Source organism: Procambarus clarkii, chromosome 42 (assembly GCF_040958095.1).
Source record: "Procambarus clarkii isolate CNS0578487 chromosome 42, FALCON_Pclarkii_2.0, whole genome shotgun sequence".
Classification (NCBI taxonomy): domain Eukaryota; kingdom Metazoa; phylum Arthropoda; class Malacostraca; order Decapoda; family Cambaridae; genus Procambarus; species Procambarus clarkii.
The window spans coordinates 12077271-12095102 of NC_091191.1; the positions used below are offsets into that span (position 1 = coordinate 12077271).

The 17832-nt window shown below is 49.9% G+C and overlaps 1 protein-coding gene across 1 annotated transcript in view; it reads right to left on the reverse strand.

Annotated features, from left to right (window-relative positions):
* The window catches only part of LOC138373371 (putative neural-cadherin 2), a 223245-nt gene that overhangs the window by 30489 nt on the left and 174924 nt on the right, over positions 1 to 17832 (reverse strand). Inside the window, exon 3 of the mRNA XM_069339569.1 lies at positions 1143 to 1258. Coding sequence (XP_069195670.1) covers positions 1143 to 1258 — 116 coding nt within the window. The remainder of the gene's footprint in view (positions 1 to 1142; positions 1259 to 17832) is intronic.

Sequence of the window (17832 nt, forward strand, 5' to 3'; positions counted from 1 at the left end):
TTTGGTGGGCCAAGTTGTGTGGTGGGCCAGGTGGTGTGGTTGGTCAGGTGGTATGGTGGGTCAGGTGGTGTGGTGGGTCAGGTGGTGTGGTGGGTTAGGTGGTGTGGTGGGCCAGGTGGTGTGGTGGGCCAGGTGGTGTGGTGGGTCAGGTTGTGTGGTGGGTCAGGTAGTGTGGTGGGTCAGGTGGTGTGGTGGGCCTGGTGATGTGGTCGAACGAGTGGTGTGGTGGACCAGGTAGTGTGATGAACCATGTGGTGTGATAGAGTAGGTGTAATGGTCCATTTCAATAAATCTTCATAATAGATAAACCACCAGTAGAGATGAACTACCACAATAAATGAACTCCAACAATAGATGAACCACCACATTTGACGGACCACCACAACAGACGAACCACCATAACAGACGAGCCACCACACTAGACGAACTACCACAATTGATGAACCACCACAATAGATGAACCACCACAACAGACGAACCACCATAACAGACGAGCCACCACACTAGACGAACTACCACAATTGATGAACCACCACAATAGATGAACCACCACAACAGACTAACCACCACAATAGATGAACCACCACAACAGACTAACCACCACAATAGATGAACCACCACAACAGACTAACCACCACAATAGATGAACCAGCACAACAGACGAACCACCACAACAGACTAACCACCACAACAGACTAACCACCACAACAGACTAACCACCACAACAGACGGACCACCACAACAGACGAACCACCATAACAGACGAACCACCACACTAGACGAACTACCACAATTGATGAACCACCACAATTGATGAACCACCATTATTTTACTACGTGAAGAACATGAGTAACCAAAGCTAAGAACCCTCCCGGAATAACTCTCATATAAGATAGCAAAGTCACAAAGAAGTCAAGAAGTAACCCCACCGCTACCAAACAGAATGGATGTGTGAGGGGAGAGGAGCGGGAAGTGAAGGCGGAGAGGGGAAGAAAATTGGGAAGAGATAAGTGATGTAGGGAAGAGGACACTGCAATAGAACGTATGCCGGGGGAGGAAAAAAAAGAGGTGAGAAAAGTGGGAGGAGAGGAAGAGGAGGTGAGAGTATCACCAACACAAAACAATAACAAAGAGAGCCTTACCTCTTGTTTGGTTTCATAGTCAAGTGGCGCCCGAAGGGAGAGTCGACCGGTCGTGGGGTGGAGCCAGAAGTGGCCCCCTTCGTTACCTTCCGTTATGACGAACACCGGAGAATCTCCTGTGGAAGACCAACACAAACACTCAGTCAAAGGTTTCAATTACAACATCAACAATATTGTTGTTTAAAAGCCTGAAGGTTGATTGTCAAGGTTTGTCTGGCTAGGTGACAGCCGCGAGTGGGGAGCCTCTCTCGCCGTCCCGACAATACTCTCTGCTGTTGACGGTAAATAACACACATCTGTATCTCACTGCATCACGCTCTCTCTCGTCCAAACCTGTCGCAGCTGTTCTCTTAAATATTCATTCTGTGTTTCATATACAACTTTCATCCCTGCAGATTTATGTTTTCCATGACGCTCGCGTCGCTCTGTAGGGATCTCCATGGTGTTCGCCCTCCGCTGTAGGGATCTCCATGGTGTTCGCCCTCCGCTGTAGGGATCTCCATGGTGTTCGTGGGTATGAAAGACCAACGTCATGGAAGTCCGACAATTACAGCGTCTGAAATTGTTTTGCATGTCCCTAAAGAGAAATATAACAATGCAATTGTGGCCGGCTTTTATAACAGACTGTAAACGTTTGCTGTAGTTTACAAACTTGCTGCAACTGTAATGAGTTTGTGAGTTTCGAGGACGCAACACGGTGGTTTGACTAGTTCTGTCATATCCCTTCAAGCACCTCAACTCACTCAATAACGGTCCACGCCCAAACCTGTCAATGGGGCGCATCGGTTCTCAAGTGTCCTCTTATGTCGGTGATCATTTTTATTGTGATGAACGTATAAAGAATATAATGTAATGAACATCCTCATTAACACTTAATAAAGTGTTAATGAGGATGAATTCGAGAAATACCTCCATTATATTGCCGCGGGGGCGCAGGAGAAGGTAAAAACGTGCCGGGTGAAGTGGAAGACACTTCGTTCTTAAGTTAGCACCAAACAGATGAAAAAGAAACTATCACAGAAAGAGAAGAAATATGAAAGAAGCAGGAAGTTAGTGGCTGCACTCAACCAGGGTAACAAGAGCTTGGAACAATCCTATCACTGATACAAACGAACGACACAATTAATGTTTTATTAATGTTTGTGTAGCCTAAATGACACAAGTCATATATATGGCTTAACACATCAGACGAGTCAAAAGAACAGTGCGATGGCTTAAGAAATTGTCAAAGAATGGCTGTTTACATGAAAATTACACAAAATATAAGGTAATGATGCCAAGGAAAAAGATTAGGTAAGAAAAAGAATAATCTGGAGAAAGATATCTTGCCAAACATATTTCGATAGTAGCACATCAAAAAGTGGGGACCTTCAGCAACATGTGCAACACTAGCCAACGAAAAATCTGCATTAAGGAACCGTGGCAAGTAATCATTCAGACAACTTTTCCTCCACATGTGATAGACCAGTTCGACAACATGAAGAACTAACGTGGTGCATCAATCGAGCCAAGCGCTCAACCACAGTAGAGAGAACCATGTGGTGTGCCACCAAGCTGACCCTCAGCTGGAATACAGGAGTTACAAGACTTTACATCATGTCAATAGAGCACAAAGGAGCGAATACAATGCTGATACATGATTTCGATTAGGAAAATATTCGTAAGAAATCGTCAAAGGTCTTTGACGTGTGTAGGGGAAGAACTATGGAACAGAGTGGTTAACAAAGTCTTTAAATGAGTCACAGAGATAAAAAAAAAATTATTCAATCGGAGAGAATCATAATAGTTTGCTTCAGTGGGAGATTGTCAGGGTAGTTTGCTTCAGTGGGAGATTGTCAGGGTAGTTTAACAGTTAAATACACTCGGGACATTAGGTAGATACAGAGGACTGTTCCGGACAAAACTAGTGGGTGTGGCAACGTGTATAATAAGAGAGGTGAGAACCAAAGGTGGGACCCATGAACTGAGGCTCAACATCAGCAAAAGCGACAGAGCCAATGATCCTGGCTTCTCCATCAGAGTATCATCCTTTATTGTTTCTTCCTGCTCTTACGTTATCCAGCTGCCTTTATTACAGTTATCCTTCTTTATTACACCCACCTGCCTTGTTACACCCACCTGCCTTGTTACACCCACCTGCCTTGTTACACCCACCTGCCTTGTTACACCCACCTGCCTTGTTACACCCACCTGCCTTGTTACACCCACCTGCCTTGTTACACCCACCTGCCTTGTTACACCCACCTGCCTTGTTACACCCACCTGCCTTGTTAAACCCACCTGCCTTGTTACACCCACCTATCTTGTTACACCCACCTGCCTTGTTACACCCACCTGCCTTGTTACACCCACCTGCCTTGTTACACCCACCTGCCTTGTTACACCCACCTGCCTTGTTACACCCACCTGCCTGGTTACACCCACCTGCCTTGTTACACCCACCTGTCTTGTTACACCCACCTGCCTTGTTACACCCACCTGCCTTGTTACACCCACCTGCCTTGTTACACCCACCTGCCTTGTTACACCCACCTGCCTGGTTACACCCACCTGCCTTGTTACACCCACCTGTCTTGTTACACCCACCTGCCTTGTTACACCCACCTGCCTTGTTACACCCACCTGCCTTGTTACACCCACCTGCCTTGTTACACCCACCTGCCTGGTTACACCCACCTGCCTTGTTACACCCACCTACCTTGTTACACCCACCTACCTTGTTACACCCACCTGCCTTGTTACACCCACCTGCCTTGTTACACCCACCTTCCTTGTTACACCCACCTGCCTTGTTACACCCACCTGCCTTGTTACACCCACCTGCCTTGTTACACCCACCTGCCTTCATTACACCCACCTGCCTTGTTACACCCACCTGCCTTGTTACACCCACCTGCCTTCATTACACCCACCTGCCTTGTTACACCCACCTGCCTTGTTACACCCACTTGTCTTGTTACACCCACCTGTCTTGTTACACCCACCTGTCTTGTTACACCCACCTGCCTTGTTACACCCACCAGCCTTGTTACACCCACCTGCCTTGTTACACCCACCTGCCTTCATTACACCCACCTGCCTTGTTACACCCACCTTCCTTGTTACACCCACCGGCCTTGTTACACCCACCTGCCTTGTTACACCCACCTGCCTTGTTACACCCACCTGCCTTGTTACACCCACCTGCCTTGTTACACCCACCTGCCTTGTTACACCCACCTGCCTTGTTACACCCACCTGCCTTCATTACACCCACCTGCCTTGTTACACCCACCTGCCTTGTTACACCCACCTGCCTTCATTACACCCACCTGCCTTGTTACACCCACCTTCCTTGTTACACCCACCGGCCTTGTTACACCCACCTGCCTTGTTACACCCACCTGCCTTCATTACACCCACCTGCCTTGTTACACCCACCTGCCTTGTTACACCCACCTGCCTTGTTACACCCACCTGCCTTGTTACACCCACCTGCCTTCATTACACCCACCTGCCTTGTTACACCCACCTGCCTTGTTACACCCACCTGTCTTGTTACACCCACCTGTCTTGTTACACCCACCTGTCTTGTTACACCCACCTGCCTTGTTACACCCACCTGCCTTGTTACACCCACTTGCCTTGTTACACCCACCTGCCTTGTTACACCCACCTGCCTTGTTACACCCACCTGCCATCATTACACCCACCTGCCTTGTTACACCCACCTGCCTTGTTACACCCACCTGCCTTGTTACACCCACCTGCCTTGTTACACCATCCTGCCTTGTTACACCTACCTGCCTTCATTACACCCACCTGCCTTGTTACACCATCCTGCCTTGTTACACCCACCTGCCTTGTTACACCCACCTGCCTTGTTACACCCTCCTGCCTTGTTACACCCACCTGCCTTGTTACACCCACCTGCCTTGTTACACCCACCTGCCTTGTTACACCCTCCTGCCTTGTTACACCCACCTGCCTTGTTACACCCACCTGCCTTGTTACACCCACCTGCCTTGTTACACCCACCTGCCTTGTTACACCCACCTGCCTTCATTACACCCACCTGCCTTGTTACACCCACCTGCCTTGTTACACCCACCTGCCTTGTTACACCCACCTGCCTTGTTACACCCACCTGCCTTCATTACACCCACCTGCCTTGTTACACCCACCTGTCTTGTTACACCCACCTGTCTTGTTACACCCACCTGTCTTGTTACACCCACCTGCCTTGATACACCCACCTGCCTTGTTACACCCACCTGCCTTGTTACACCCACCTGCCTTGTTACACCCACCTGCCTTGTTACACCCTCCTGCCTTGTTACACCTACCTGCCTTGTTACACCCACCTGCCTTGTTACACCCACCTGCCTTGTTACACCCACCTGCCTTCATTACACCCACCTGCCTTGTTACACCCACCTGCCTTGTTACACCCACCTGCCTTGTTACACCCACCTCCCTTGTTACACCCACCTGCCTTCATTACACCCACCTGCCTTGTTACACCCACCTGCCTTGTTACACCCACCTTCCTTGTTACACCCACCTGCCTTGTTACACCCTCCTGCCTTGTTACACCTACCTGCCTTGTTACACCCACCTGCCTTGTTACACCCACCTGCCTTGTTACACCCACCTGCCTTCATTACACCCACCTGCCTTGTTACACTCACCTGCCTTGTTACACCCACCTGTCTTGTTACACCCACCTGCCTTGTTACACCCACCTGCCTTGTTACACCCACCGGCCTTGTTACACCCACCTGCCTTCATTACACCCACCTGCCTTGTTACACCCTCCTGCCTTCTTACACCCACCTGCCTTGTTACACCCACCTGCCTTGTTACACCCACCTGCCTTCATTACACCCACCTGCCTTGTTACACCCACCTGCCTTGTTACACCCACCTGCCTTGTGTCACGTGGGGGTGGGCGGTCCGGGGCTCTGCTAACACTCGGCCACTAGGGGCTCAAAGGCCCAAATACTCAGCCCCTCCGACTCCCTGGATTCACCGGAGTCTCCTTGGTCACACAAGAGAGGACCAACAATGCCCACCTCCGCAGGTCTTTGCTTCCACCACAAAGGGGTGCCACTGATTCACCCTGGAAGCCCTTCAGTCAAACACGGGGAAACTGCTGTTAACAGTTCCGGCCTAGACCCGTGGGGGAGTGAAGGAAGACTCAGGCTTACCTATAACCATAACCCCCCTGAGTCTTGCCTGCCAGACAAAAAAAAGGGTTGCGGGAACTCCTTTCCCGCCTGTCTTCTCTATCTCCCTCTTAGCAAGGTCGCCAGCTGGGTTATTATATCTGCACCCCAGCGATGCAGTTCAGTGGGTGTATTATATATTGTTGGTAGCCAGAAATGTATGCTCATAGAGAAATATCATAAATGGAGGCGCACTCAAACACAGTAATAAAATGTGTGGATTTACTGACGCAAATTACATGAACACACACACACAATCACAAGTAATACATGAATATGGAATATGGATAATGAGTCTGGAGATCGTCAGCCTCTTCTTCCACGACCTCCAACACTCCTTCAAATGGGCAGGAAGACCGGAGTCTCACACTCTCACAGGAGGGCCTCTTCACCACGTCGGCACCTCTTCTTCACTGTCCTGCCATCCATACACACTGTCCTCTCTGACAGTCCTGGACACAAGCTGCCTTGCAGCCTACTCTACTATTAAAGTAATAAAGTCTTGCTGCCACATACACGAGTAAATATTGTGGCCTAACTAGCCTACTCATACAAGGGGTAATGGGAGGGAAAAAATGATCTACCTTACACTCCTGGCTCACGACGCCTATCCCTCGATGGTGTGAGGTTCCCACGCTTCCTTGGGTCGATCCTCGACGATCCAGGACGTTCCACAGGCCCTCAGGTGTCGTGAAGCCTTCGCGTCGTCGCCGTTCCAATCCCTGAGATTCAGCTGCCCCAATCCTGGTTCATCGATGGGCGCTGAGCTAATCACTATTTTTCCCCACACTCGCCTCTCCCACAGGGCGTCGCTCCTTGTCCTAGGCACGGTGTCGTCCTTCCAAGATTCTCAGTGGATGTGACCCCAGTCACAGCTAGGCTTGCTCGCCCACCTTTCAGACCTCAACGTCCAGCCAGCGGCGCCGCCCAGCGTCGTCGCCGACTATTTTCCAAGTTTGGCACTTCTCTGCTCACTGAACTTGGTTCCTCTTTGGCTTCCCAGAAGCGCAGGGTCTCCAATAACTATGATGGCTGCGACAGCCAGCTCAATCCACTGAACAAGGCTTGCAGAGCCTCCAATCCCTGAGAGCAGACCGAGGCGCGTCCTGTCGCTTCCACGGTCAGTACAACTCTGACGTTGGCGCCGCCTGGGGCACTCGGTGACGTCATGGCGGGCCCTGATTTGTCGCCCGCGACCTACGTCGGCCAATCCGCGATCGGCTTGTGTCCCTTCCAAAAGGTCATATCTGCCGTAGGGGATACTGTTTCATTTTATATCAGGGCGCCAATTTCTCCTTATTTACAACTTATAATGTAACCTCCTTCCATTAACTGGCAGCCGGTCTGGTCGCCACATATATCATTAGACTCCCTGAACCTCAGAGAATCAGTAGGGAGAGCTGATATGACTCTTTAAGCCGGCAAACGAAAGAAATAGGAGAGGGCACCGTAACATACCCCTCCCCTTAAAATAAGAGTCATATCGGAAGAGCGGCACTCAAGAGGGCAACCTATACTCTTGCTCCCTCCGTTCCTGAAGTGTCACTCCTCCAGTTGGTGACGTGGCTCATACCACTTTGCCAGTCACTTGCCTCACTGTATCTCCACCTCGCATAGGAACGGGTGTGATGGGTGTTCCCTGAACACCTACAAGAAATCCTCTCGCCGTGGCTACGAGTGTACCCCCACGGCTCGTTACCACTGTACGATTCAGTGCATGCAGCCTCTCCACCGCGTCGTGCACTCCGAGATAGTCTTGCATTTCCACTGCGCCCTACAGGTACTCCATGTTTCCTCTCATGATCTCCTCTTCGCCAATCTTCTCTCTTCTCGGTTCCTCTTCTCCCATAGGTGCGTTGTCTCCTCACAGTGGCACTTGTAACCTGTACTCCATCCAGCAGCTTCCTCCCTTCCACACTAGGCTTTTGCGATGGCCCAATGCCCCTCTGGTTAGGCTGGCGCCTATCCTGGGTGTACCTATTCCCTGCTTTCTTCGTATTGCCTTTCCTATACCATTCGCTCCTTCGCTCCCGACGAACATCTTCACTCCTCCATGAGATTTTCTTACCTGCAGACGTCTTCTTCGGTTCGTGGTTGGGCTCTTCCACCTCCCTAAGGCTCACCTCACCACGGTGGTTTATCTTGCACCTCCCACTATTCATCTGGCCGGCATAGGGTGCCTTGCGTCGTGGCTCCTCCACTCTGCCCCTCACTGCCGTTCGCTCATCCACTTAGCTTACTTTATTCACGTTTCTGTATGGAGGGAGTGCGGTCTGCAGCCTCTTCACCGCCCCAGGCGTTTGTACAGCTGCTCCTCGCCACTCCTCCACACGCATCATCAGGCTTAGTCGGAGGGCTTCGTCGGGGTTTTCCACTACCTCCGACGACCTCTCTGCACTCTCGCCCTCGCTGTCGTCGTCTCTGGCGACGTCTCCCCTGGCGAAGTCGACTTCCTCTCCATCATCTGGAACGACCGATACCTCACCCGGCAGGGTTGTACCGCTGCTTGCAACATAAGCACTCCTGGCCCAATCGGGTTGTATCTTACCTCCTCCGAGGTCATTACCCAGCACCATCTGCACATGCTCTAGGGGTAACTTAGGGGCTACAGCTACTATAGCTTTCTCGACTCCGCAGTCGGCAATCAGCTGTACTTCGTGAAGTGGCAACCTGTATTCCTCCCCCACACTGCGTATCCTCACCACTCCCACAGGTGAATCATTAAATTCCTTGGGGAGAATACTCCTGGTTACCATACTTATGTCAGCACCCGTATCTCGAAGCACGGCAACCTCCACTGGGTCTGACCTTCCAAACTTCACGTTGGCCCCGAAAACGAAGGGATGTTCACCCAACTTCATTTCCCAACCATTCACGTTGGGTCCACTATAATATGGGGTGTGAACAAACACTCTCTCCTCTTCCAACATTAATCCTACATTCCTTTGGTGCTCCTCACACTCGCGGGCATAATGTCCTCTCACACCACAGTTGTAGCATCGGCCACCTCCCCTGGGCGGCCACTCGCCAGTCACTCTGGCGGTACCACTTGCAGACGTCCCCTGGGTCCTCCTTGGACTCCCTGTCGTCGTATCCGGGACTGCAGCACTTGCTCCCGAGTTAGGTCCACTGCTCACAGCTTGGGGCTTCCTCCCCGCGTCTCTTGAGCTCTTGAACCACGTTACTTCATCGGGCACACTACTCTTGGGAGAGTCCCCACCCATCCTCGCTCCTCCTGAACTCCTAAAGTTCCCTCCCGACCTGGGGTAAGGCGAGTGTCTGGGCGGCCCCTCCCTCCTGATATGTAGTGCCTCCTCCAGCATGTCGGCTCGGTCCGCTGCAGCCTTCAGGTCCTTAATACCTGCTTCTCTCACCCTTACTCGCAACTCAGGATGGAGCACCGACATGAACTTCTCCATCACTATCAGTCGTTTGATATCATCCACCGACTCCGCTTCCTCCGCCTTCAACCATCGTAGGAATTTCCGTTCCATATCCCTGGCGGTCTCGGCGTAAGTCTTTCCCGACGCTCTTGTACACTCTCTGAACCGCTTCCGGTACATCTCCAGAGTCAGCCGGAATGAGTGGAGAACCGCATTCTTAATCGCGTCATAACTAGTACACTCCTCTAGGTCCAGCATGTTATAGGCTTCCCGGGCCTCACCAGTCAATCTGCCCTGGACCAGAGCAGCCCAATCATCTTCCGGCCACTCCTTCAGAGTCGCTATCCGTTCAAAGTGTTCGAAGAACGCCTCAGCTTCTTGTGGTTCGAACGTAGGTAAGTCACGTTCCCTTACCTTGAGGTCATCCCGCCGTGCAGGTAGTGAGGGCAGACCACGTTCAACGCGACGCAATTCGACTTCTTTCTTTGCCTTTATCTCCTCCAGTCGCAGTTGTCTCTCTCCTTCTTCTCGCTGCAGCCGAGCTTCTCGCTCCTCTTGCTGCAGCTGCAGCCGTGCTTCTCGCTCACCTCGCTGCAGCTCAGCTGCACGTTCCTCTCGCTGCATTTGCGCTTCTCTTTCCTCTCGTCGCAGCTGGGCTTCCAGTTGCATCTTCATTATTTCCAGTTGCAGGCTCCTCTTACTACAGCTGGACCTTCCACTGCTCCCATGTTCACTGTGAATTCTCTCCACACTGGTAGGCGTTTGGGGTGGCCCTAGTCGGGACGGTTCACCTTGCGACGGCTCTCCTCGGGACGGCTCCTCTTGAGATGGCTCCTCTCCCGTCGCTTCCTCTCGAGCTGTGAGCTGTGCCATGATCTCTATCCTTCGCTCCGCTACCTTAGTCGTCCTCAACCTGATCCCAAAGTGGTTTGCCACTTGTTGGAGCTGGGCCTTGGTACACTCTTCCAAAATTCTCTCGTCCCTTGTGTCAATAAATTTCTTTACTTTGTCTTCCTCCATCTCTTTATCATTGAGCATACACGACAGCACAGACAAGTTAGTAGGCACTAATTTCACCGTTTCAGTCCCTTAGCTGGTTGAGTAACAGTACCACCGAATTCACTGGCCACACTGTATTAGTACCCTGGCAACACTTGTCTTGCAATTTGGTCCACCTGTAGCTTGATCCACGCTTCCTGGCGAAGTTCCCAGTTCTTGGCTACTGGGGTTCGAATCCTGGCGAGGTCGCCAGTTCTCTTGTCACGTGGGGGTGGGCGGTCCGGTGCTCTGCTAACACTCGGCCACTAGGGGCTCAAAGGCCCAAATACTCAGCCCCTCCGACTCCCTGGATTTACCGGAGTCTCCTTGGTCACACAAGAGAGGACCAACAATGCCCACCTCCGCAGGTCTTTGCTTCCACCACAAAGGGGTGCCACTGATTCACCCTGGAAGCCCTTCAGTCAAACACGGGGAAACTGCTGTTAACAGTTCCGGCCTAGACCCGTGGGGGAGTGAAGGAAGACTCAGGCTTACCTATAACCATAACCCCCCTGAGTCTTGCCTGCCAGACAAAAAAAAGGGTTGCGGGAACTCCTTTCCCGCCTGTCTTCTCTATCTCCCTCTTAGCAAGGTCGCCAGCTGGGTTATTATATCTGCACCCCAGCGATGCAGTTCAGTGGGTGTATTATATATTGTTGGTAGCCAGAAATGTATGCTCATAGAGAAATATCATAAATGGAGGCGCACTCAAACACAGTAATAAAATGTGTGGATTTACTGACGCAAATTACATGAACACACACACACAATCACAAGTAATACATGAATATGGAATATGGATAATGAGTCTGGAGATCGTCAGCCTCTTCTTCCACGACCTCCAACACTCCTTCAAATGGGCAGGAAGACCGGAGTCTCACACTCTCACAGGAGGGCCTCTTCACCACGTCGGCACCTCTTCTTCACTGTCCTGCCATCCATACACACTGTCCTCTCTGACAGTCCTGGACACAAGCTGCCTTGCAGCCTACTCTACTATTAAAGTAATAAAGTCTTGCTGCCACATACACGAGTAAATATTGTGGCCTAACTAGCCTACTCATACAAGGGGTAATGGGAGGGAAAAAATGATCTACCTTACACTCCTGGCTCACGACGCCTATCCCTCGATGGTGTGAGGTTCCCACGCTTCCTTGGGTCGATCCTCGACGATCCAGGACGTTCCACAGGCCCTCAGGTGTCGTGAAGCCTTCGCGTCGTCGCCGTTCCAATCCCTGAGATTCAGCTGCCCCAATCCTGGTTCATCGATGGGCGCTGAGCTAATCACTATTTTTCCCCACACTCGCCTCTCCCACAGGGCGTCGCTCCTTGTCCTAGGCACGGTGTCGTCCTTCCAAGATTCTCAGTGGATGTGACCCCAGTCACAGCTAGGCTTGCTCGCCCACCTTCCAGACCTCAACGTCCAGCCAGCGGCGCCGCCCAGCGTCGTCGCCGACTATTTTCCAAGTTTGGCACTTCTCTGCTCACTGAACTTGGTTCCTCTTTGGCTTCCCAGAAGCGCAGGGTCTCCAATAACTATGATGGCTGCGACAGCCAGCTCAATCCACTGAACAAGGCTTGCAGAGCCTCCAATCCCTGAGAGCAGACCGAGGCGCGTCCTGTCGCTTCCACGGTCAGTACAACTCTGACGTTGGCGCCGCCCGGGGCACTCGGTGACGTCATGGCGGGCCCTGATTTGTCGCCCGCGACCTACGTCGGCCAATCCGCGATCGGCTTGTGTCCCTTCCAAAAGGTCATATCTGCCGTAGGGGATACTGTTTCATTTTATATCAGGGCGCCAATTTCTCCTTATTTACAACTTATAATGTAACCTCCTTCCATTAACTGGCAGCCGGTCTGGTCGCCACATATATCATTAGACTCCCTGAACCTCAGAGAATCAGTAGGGAGAGCTGATATGACTCTTTAAGCCGGCAAACGAAAGAAATAGGAGAGGGCACCGTAACACTTGTTACACACACCTGCCTTGTTACACCCACCGGCCTTGTTACACCCACCTGCCTTCATTACACCCACCTGCCTTGTTACACCCTAATGCCTTTTTACACCCACCTGCCTTGTTACACCCACCTGCCTTGTTACACCCACCTGCCTTCATTACACCCACCTGCCTTGTTACACCCACCTGCCTTGTTACACCCACCTGCCTTGTTACACCCTCCTGCCTTGTTACACCTACCTGCCTTGTTACACCCACCTGCCTTCATTACACCCACCTGCCTTGTTACACCCACCTGCCTTGTTACACCCACCTGCCTTGTTACACCCACCTGCCTTGTTACACCCACCTGCCTTCATTACACCCACCTGCCTTGTTACACCCACCTGTCTTGTTACACCCACCTGTCTTGTTACACCCACCTGTCTTGTTACACCCACCTGTCTTGTTACACCCACCTGCCTTGTTACACCCACCTGCCTTGTTACACCCACCTGCCTTGTTACACCCACCTGCCTTGTTACACCCACCTGCCTTGTTACACCCTCCTGCCTTGTTACTCCTACCTGCCTTGTTACACCCACCTGCCTTGTTACACCCACCTGCCTTGTTACACCCACCTGCCTTCATTACACCCACCTGCCTTGTTACACCCACCTGCCTTGTTACACCCACCTGCCTTGTTACACCCACCTCCCTTGTTACACCCACCTGCCTTCATTACACCCACCTGCCTTGTTACACCCACCTGCCTTGTTACACCCACCTGCCTTGTTACACCCACCTGCCTTGTTACACCCTCCTGCCTTGTTACACCTACCTGCCTTGTTACACCCACCTGCCTTGTTACACCCACCTGCCTTGTTACACCCACCTGCCTTCATTACACCCACCTGCCTTGTTACACCCACCTGCCTTGTTACACCCACCTTTCTTGTTACACCCACCTGCCTTGTTACACCCACCTGCCTTGTTACACCCACCGGCCTTGTTACACCCACCTGCCTTCATTACACCCACCTGCCTTGTTACACCCTCCTGCCTTGTTACACCCACCTGCCTTGTTACACCCACCTGCCTTCATTACACCCACCTGCCTTGTTACACCCCCTGCCTTGTTACACCCACCGGCCTTGTTACACCCACCTGCCTTCATTACACCCACCTGCCTTGTTACACCCTAATGCCTTGTTACACCCACCTGCCTTGTTACACCCACCTGCCTTGTTACACCCACCTGCCTTCATTACACCCACCTGCCTTGTTACACCCACCTGCCTTGTTACACCCACCTGCCTTGTTACACCCACCTGCCTTGTTATACCCACCTGCCTTGTTACACCCACCTGTCTTGTTACACCCACCTGCCTTGTTACACCCACCTGCCTTGTTACACCCACCTGCCTTGTTACACCCACCTGCCTTGTTACACCCACCTGCCTTGTTACACCCACCTGCCTTGTTACACCCTCCTTCCTTGTTACACCCACCTGCCTTGTTACACCCACCTGCCTTGTTACACCCACCTGCCTTCATTACACCCACCTGCCTTGTTACACCCACCTGCCTTGTTACACCCACCTGCCTTGTTACACCCACCTGCCTTGTTACACCCACCTGCCTTGTTACACCCTCCTGCCTTGTTACACCCCCTGCCTTGTTACACCCACCTGCCTTGTTACACCCACCTGCCTTGTTACACCCCCTGCCTTGTTACACCCACCTGCCTTGTTACACCCACCTGCCTTGTTACACCCACCTGCCTTGTTACACCCTCCTGCCTTGTTACACCCCCTGCCTTGTTACACCCACGTGCCTTGTTACACCCTCCTGCCTTGTTACACCCCCCTGCCTTGTTACACCCACCTGCCTTGTTACACCCGCCTGCCTTGTTACACCCACCTGCCTTCATTACACCCACCTGCCTTGTTACACCCACCTGCCTTGTTACACCCTCCTGCCTTGTTACACCCACCTGCCTTGTTAAACCCACCTGCCTTGTTACACCCCCTGCCTTGTTACACCCTCCTGCCTTGTTACACCCACCTGCCTTGTTACACCCACCTGCCCAACATAAGCTTCAGAGTCTTAATTCCAACTTGCCACTCACTTCCGGTCCACTTAACACTTTGCGCCAACTTAGGACAATAAAGGAGACGCGGTGAAGACGCTTCAGGACCCCGGGTCCAGGAACTGTGAGGGGCCACGGCGGGAAGTTTCTATTTATTTTTCTCCCTGGGTTAAGACGATAGTCAGTCAGTGTGAGGCAGTCCGTCGCACCTGCGCGGCTCCTTCTCAGACACGAGGGAAGGACACTGAGGAGATAACATTCTCTTGCAAAAGCCCTTGTACTGACTTATGTTGGTTTCCTTAGTGTAGACACTAAGGAAACCAACAAAAGAATGTGCCTCAATGCCAATTTCTACAATAAGGAAACCAACATAGGAATGTGCCTCAATGCCAATAGTGACTGCCCAGACAGGTACAAGAGGAATGTTGTCAACGCTTACGTCGACCAAGCTCTCAGCCACAGCTCAGATTGCAAGCAAGTCGATGAAGAACTCTCTAGGGTAAAGCAGGTCCTAGTCAACAACGGCTTCTCTAACGGTTTCGTTGAAGACGTCATAAATAGAAAGGTGAAACGCCATGAAACCTTTGAAGAGTCAATCAACACAACACTTATACCCCCTATTACACTATTTTACAGGAACTTCTTTTCGACGCCTCACAAAACGGAGGAAAGGGTCCTGAAAGATATTGTTGATAAGAACGTTATCCCCTACAGACAAAAAACAGAAAATACAATTGACAAATTATTATAAAACCAAAAGACGTCACATCTACTTATGAAAAACTCTCCAGAAACCAAGAAGAACGCCTTAAAAGAGACCAACGTCGTCTATGCCTTCAAATGCCCACTTGGGGACTGTAAGCCCTAAAGAACTCAATATATAGGCAAGACAACAATGTCTCTTTCCAGGTAGTTAACAATGCATAAGCAACAAGACTCCATCAAGGAACATATAATCTCTTCTCACAACCAAACCAACACTAGAGAAATCTTAATACACAACACAGAAATCATCGATAGGTACAATGATAGCAGGCGGCTTGACATAAGCGAGGCATTACACATAAAAAAGTCAACACCAGCAATCAACAGCCAATTAATGCACAACTATATTCTACCCACTTCAAGACCCAAACCAATATGGAAGCAACAAGAGGAAGTATGGGCCAATATGCCTTCTGCAGTTCTCATTTCTAATTTATACCCATTGTTTCGTGTTCTGTCTTGTGTTTGTCATAAGTTTGTTCACCTCACCCAAAACTTTTGTACGATATCACCTAACCCAAAATGAGTATATATTCGATGAAGCTGTGTGTAAATTAAGTCTTTGAAAATGTAATAAGCATTACGAAACACGTTCAGTGAATATAGAGAAAATATGAAAATACAGTAGGATTATTGAAGATTGGATAAGTTGGGGGTGAGAAGGTAAGGGAGGGAAAGGGTAAGGTGATTACTCTGATAAAGAGTTAGGCTGGAGAGGGACTTGATCAGATATATTTATGTTTGATGATCTTAGACAGAGGAAATGGAGCTAATGACCTGATTAATTTTACTACGTTAGAAATAAGGTGTTCTTAAATCTCAGGTGTTTTAGTTGGATAATAAGGAACTTGTACAAATGAACTAAGTGAAGAACATGAGTTGGAACTTGGTAATTTGCTTTTGATTTATTTGCAGGGGGTCTGAAAATGTAGTTGAGTGTATAAATCTCAGGGGGGATTTGGACTGATAGTAATGAATTTACAGGAGTGAACTTGGATAGAGGACAATAGCTAGAGTTTTATAATTGTTTACATCATATGTACTATGTCTGAAATACAGAGGGTAAAAATTTCAGGGAAATTGATGGGTTATTTACAAAGATATGAGAGAGAGAACTAAGGTGGGGATGAGAGCTGGAGCTCGTTAACTGTTTTTGATCTTATTTACGGTGTCTGAAATACTGAGGGTAAAAATTTCAGGGGAATTGATAGGATATTAACAAAGACTTGAGGGGGAAGTAGGGTGGGGGACGAGAGCTGGAGCTCAGTAACTGACTTGATCTTATTTACTACGACTGAAATGTGACTGTTTAAAATTTCAGGGGGATTGGACTGCTAGTAGCGAAAATGTGGTCTCTGTCAAATTTGGGTCTTCAATTGGACTCTGATTAATTTCGATCATGAACTGGACTCTGAATATTTTGGCACAAAGTGGACTCTGGCGAATTTTCGGTATAAACTGGACTCTGATGAAAATTGGGTAGAAAATGGACTCTGTCAAATTTTCACAGATTACAGGACTCTGACGAATTTTGCTAGAGAACTGGACTCTGATGAATTTCTGTTGTTAATTGGACTCTGATAATTTTTGGGTAAAAACTGGACTCTGATGAATTTTTGCTCACAAAGTGGACTCTGTTAATTTTCGGGGAAAAACTTTACTCTGATTATTTTTGTCTATAACTGGACTCTGATTATTTTTGTCTATAACTGGACTCTGGTGAAATTTGAGCTTAAACTGAACTCTGACGAATTTCTGTTGTTAATTGGACTCTGTTAATTTTCTGGGTAAAACTTGACTCTGATTATATCAGGCATTAGTCTCGGAGGCAGCTTCAGTATTAAAGGATACATTGAGACGTCTCGGTTGATTTGTGTAAAAACTGACTCATTTAATGACAAGGAGCAAACATACGATGTCAGAAAATAGCTGTAAGGACTTACGAAGAAAGAAAAATATGAAAGGAGAGAGGTGTACTGTAGCAGCTAGAGAGAGAGAGAGAGAGAGGGTGGAGGGATGGTCCAGATATTACGGAGAAGATAAGACTATGGAGGTGACCTGAAGATAGAGTCTGGCTGGCTGCCTGGAGGCGTAAGGTAAACACAGGTGACGCGGGAGATTGTGAGGTGAGGGAAGGGGGATTAGAGAAGATGAACCAGCCATGCTCGATCTGATATTTACCCTAAATGAGTGGGATATTAGGAAAGTTAAGATAGAAGCACCCTTGAGAATGAGTGACTACAGTGTATTAAACTTCGAGTACCTG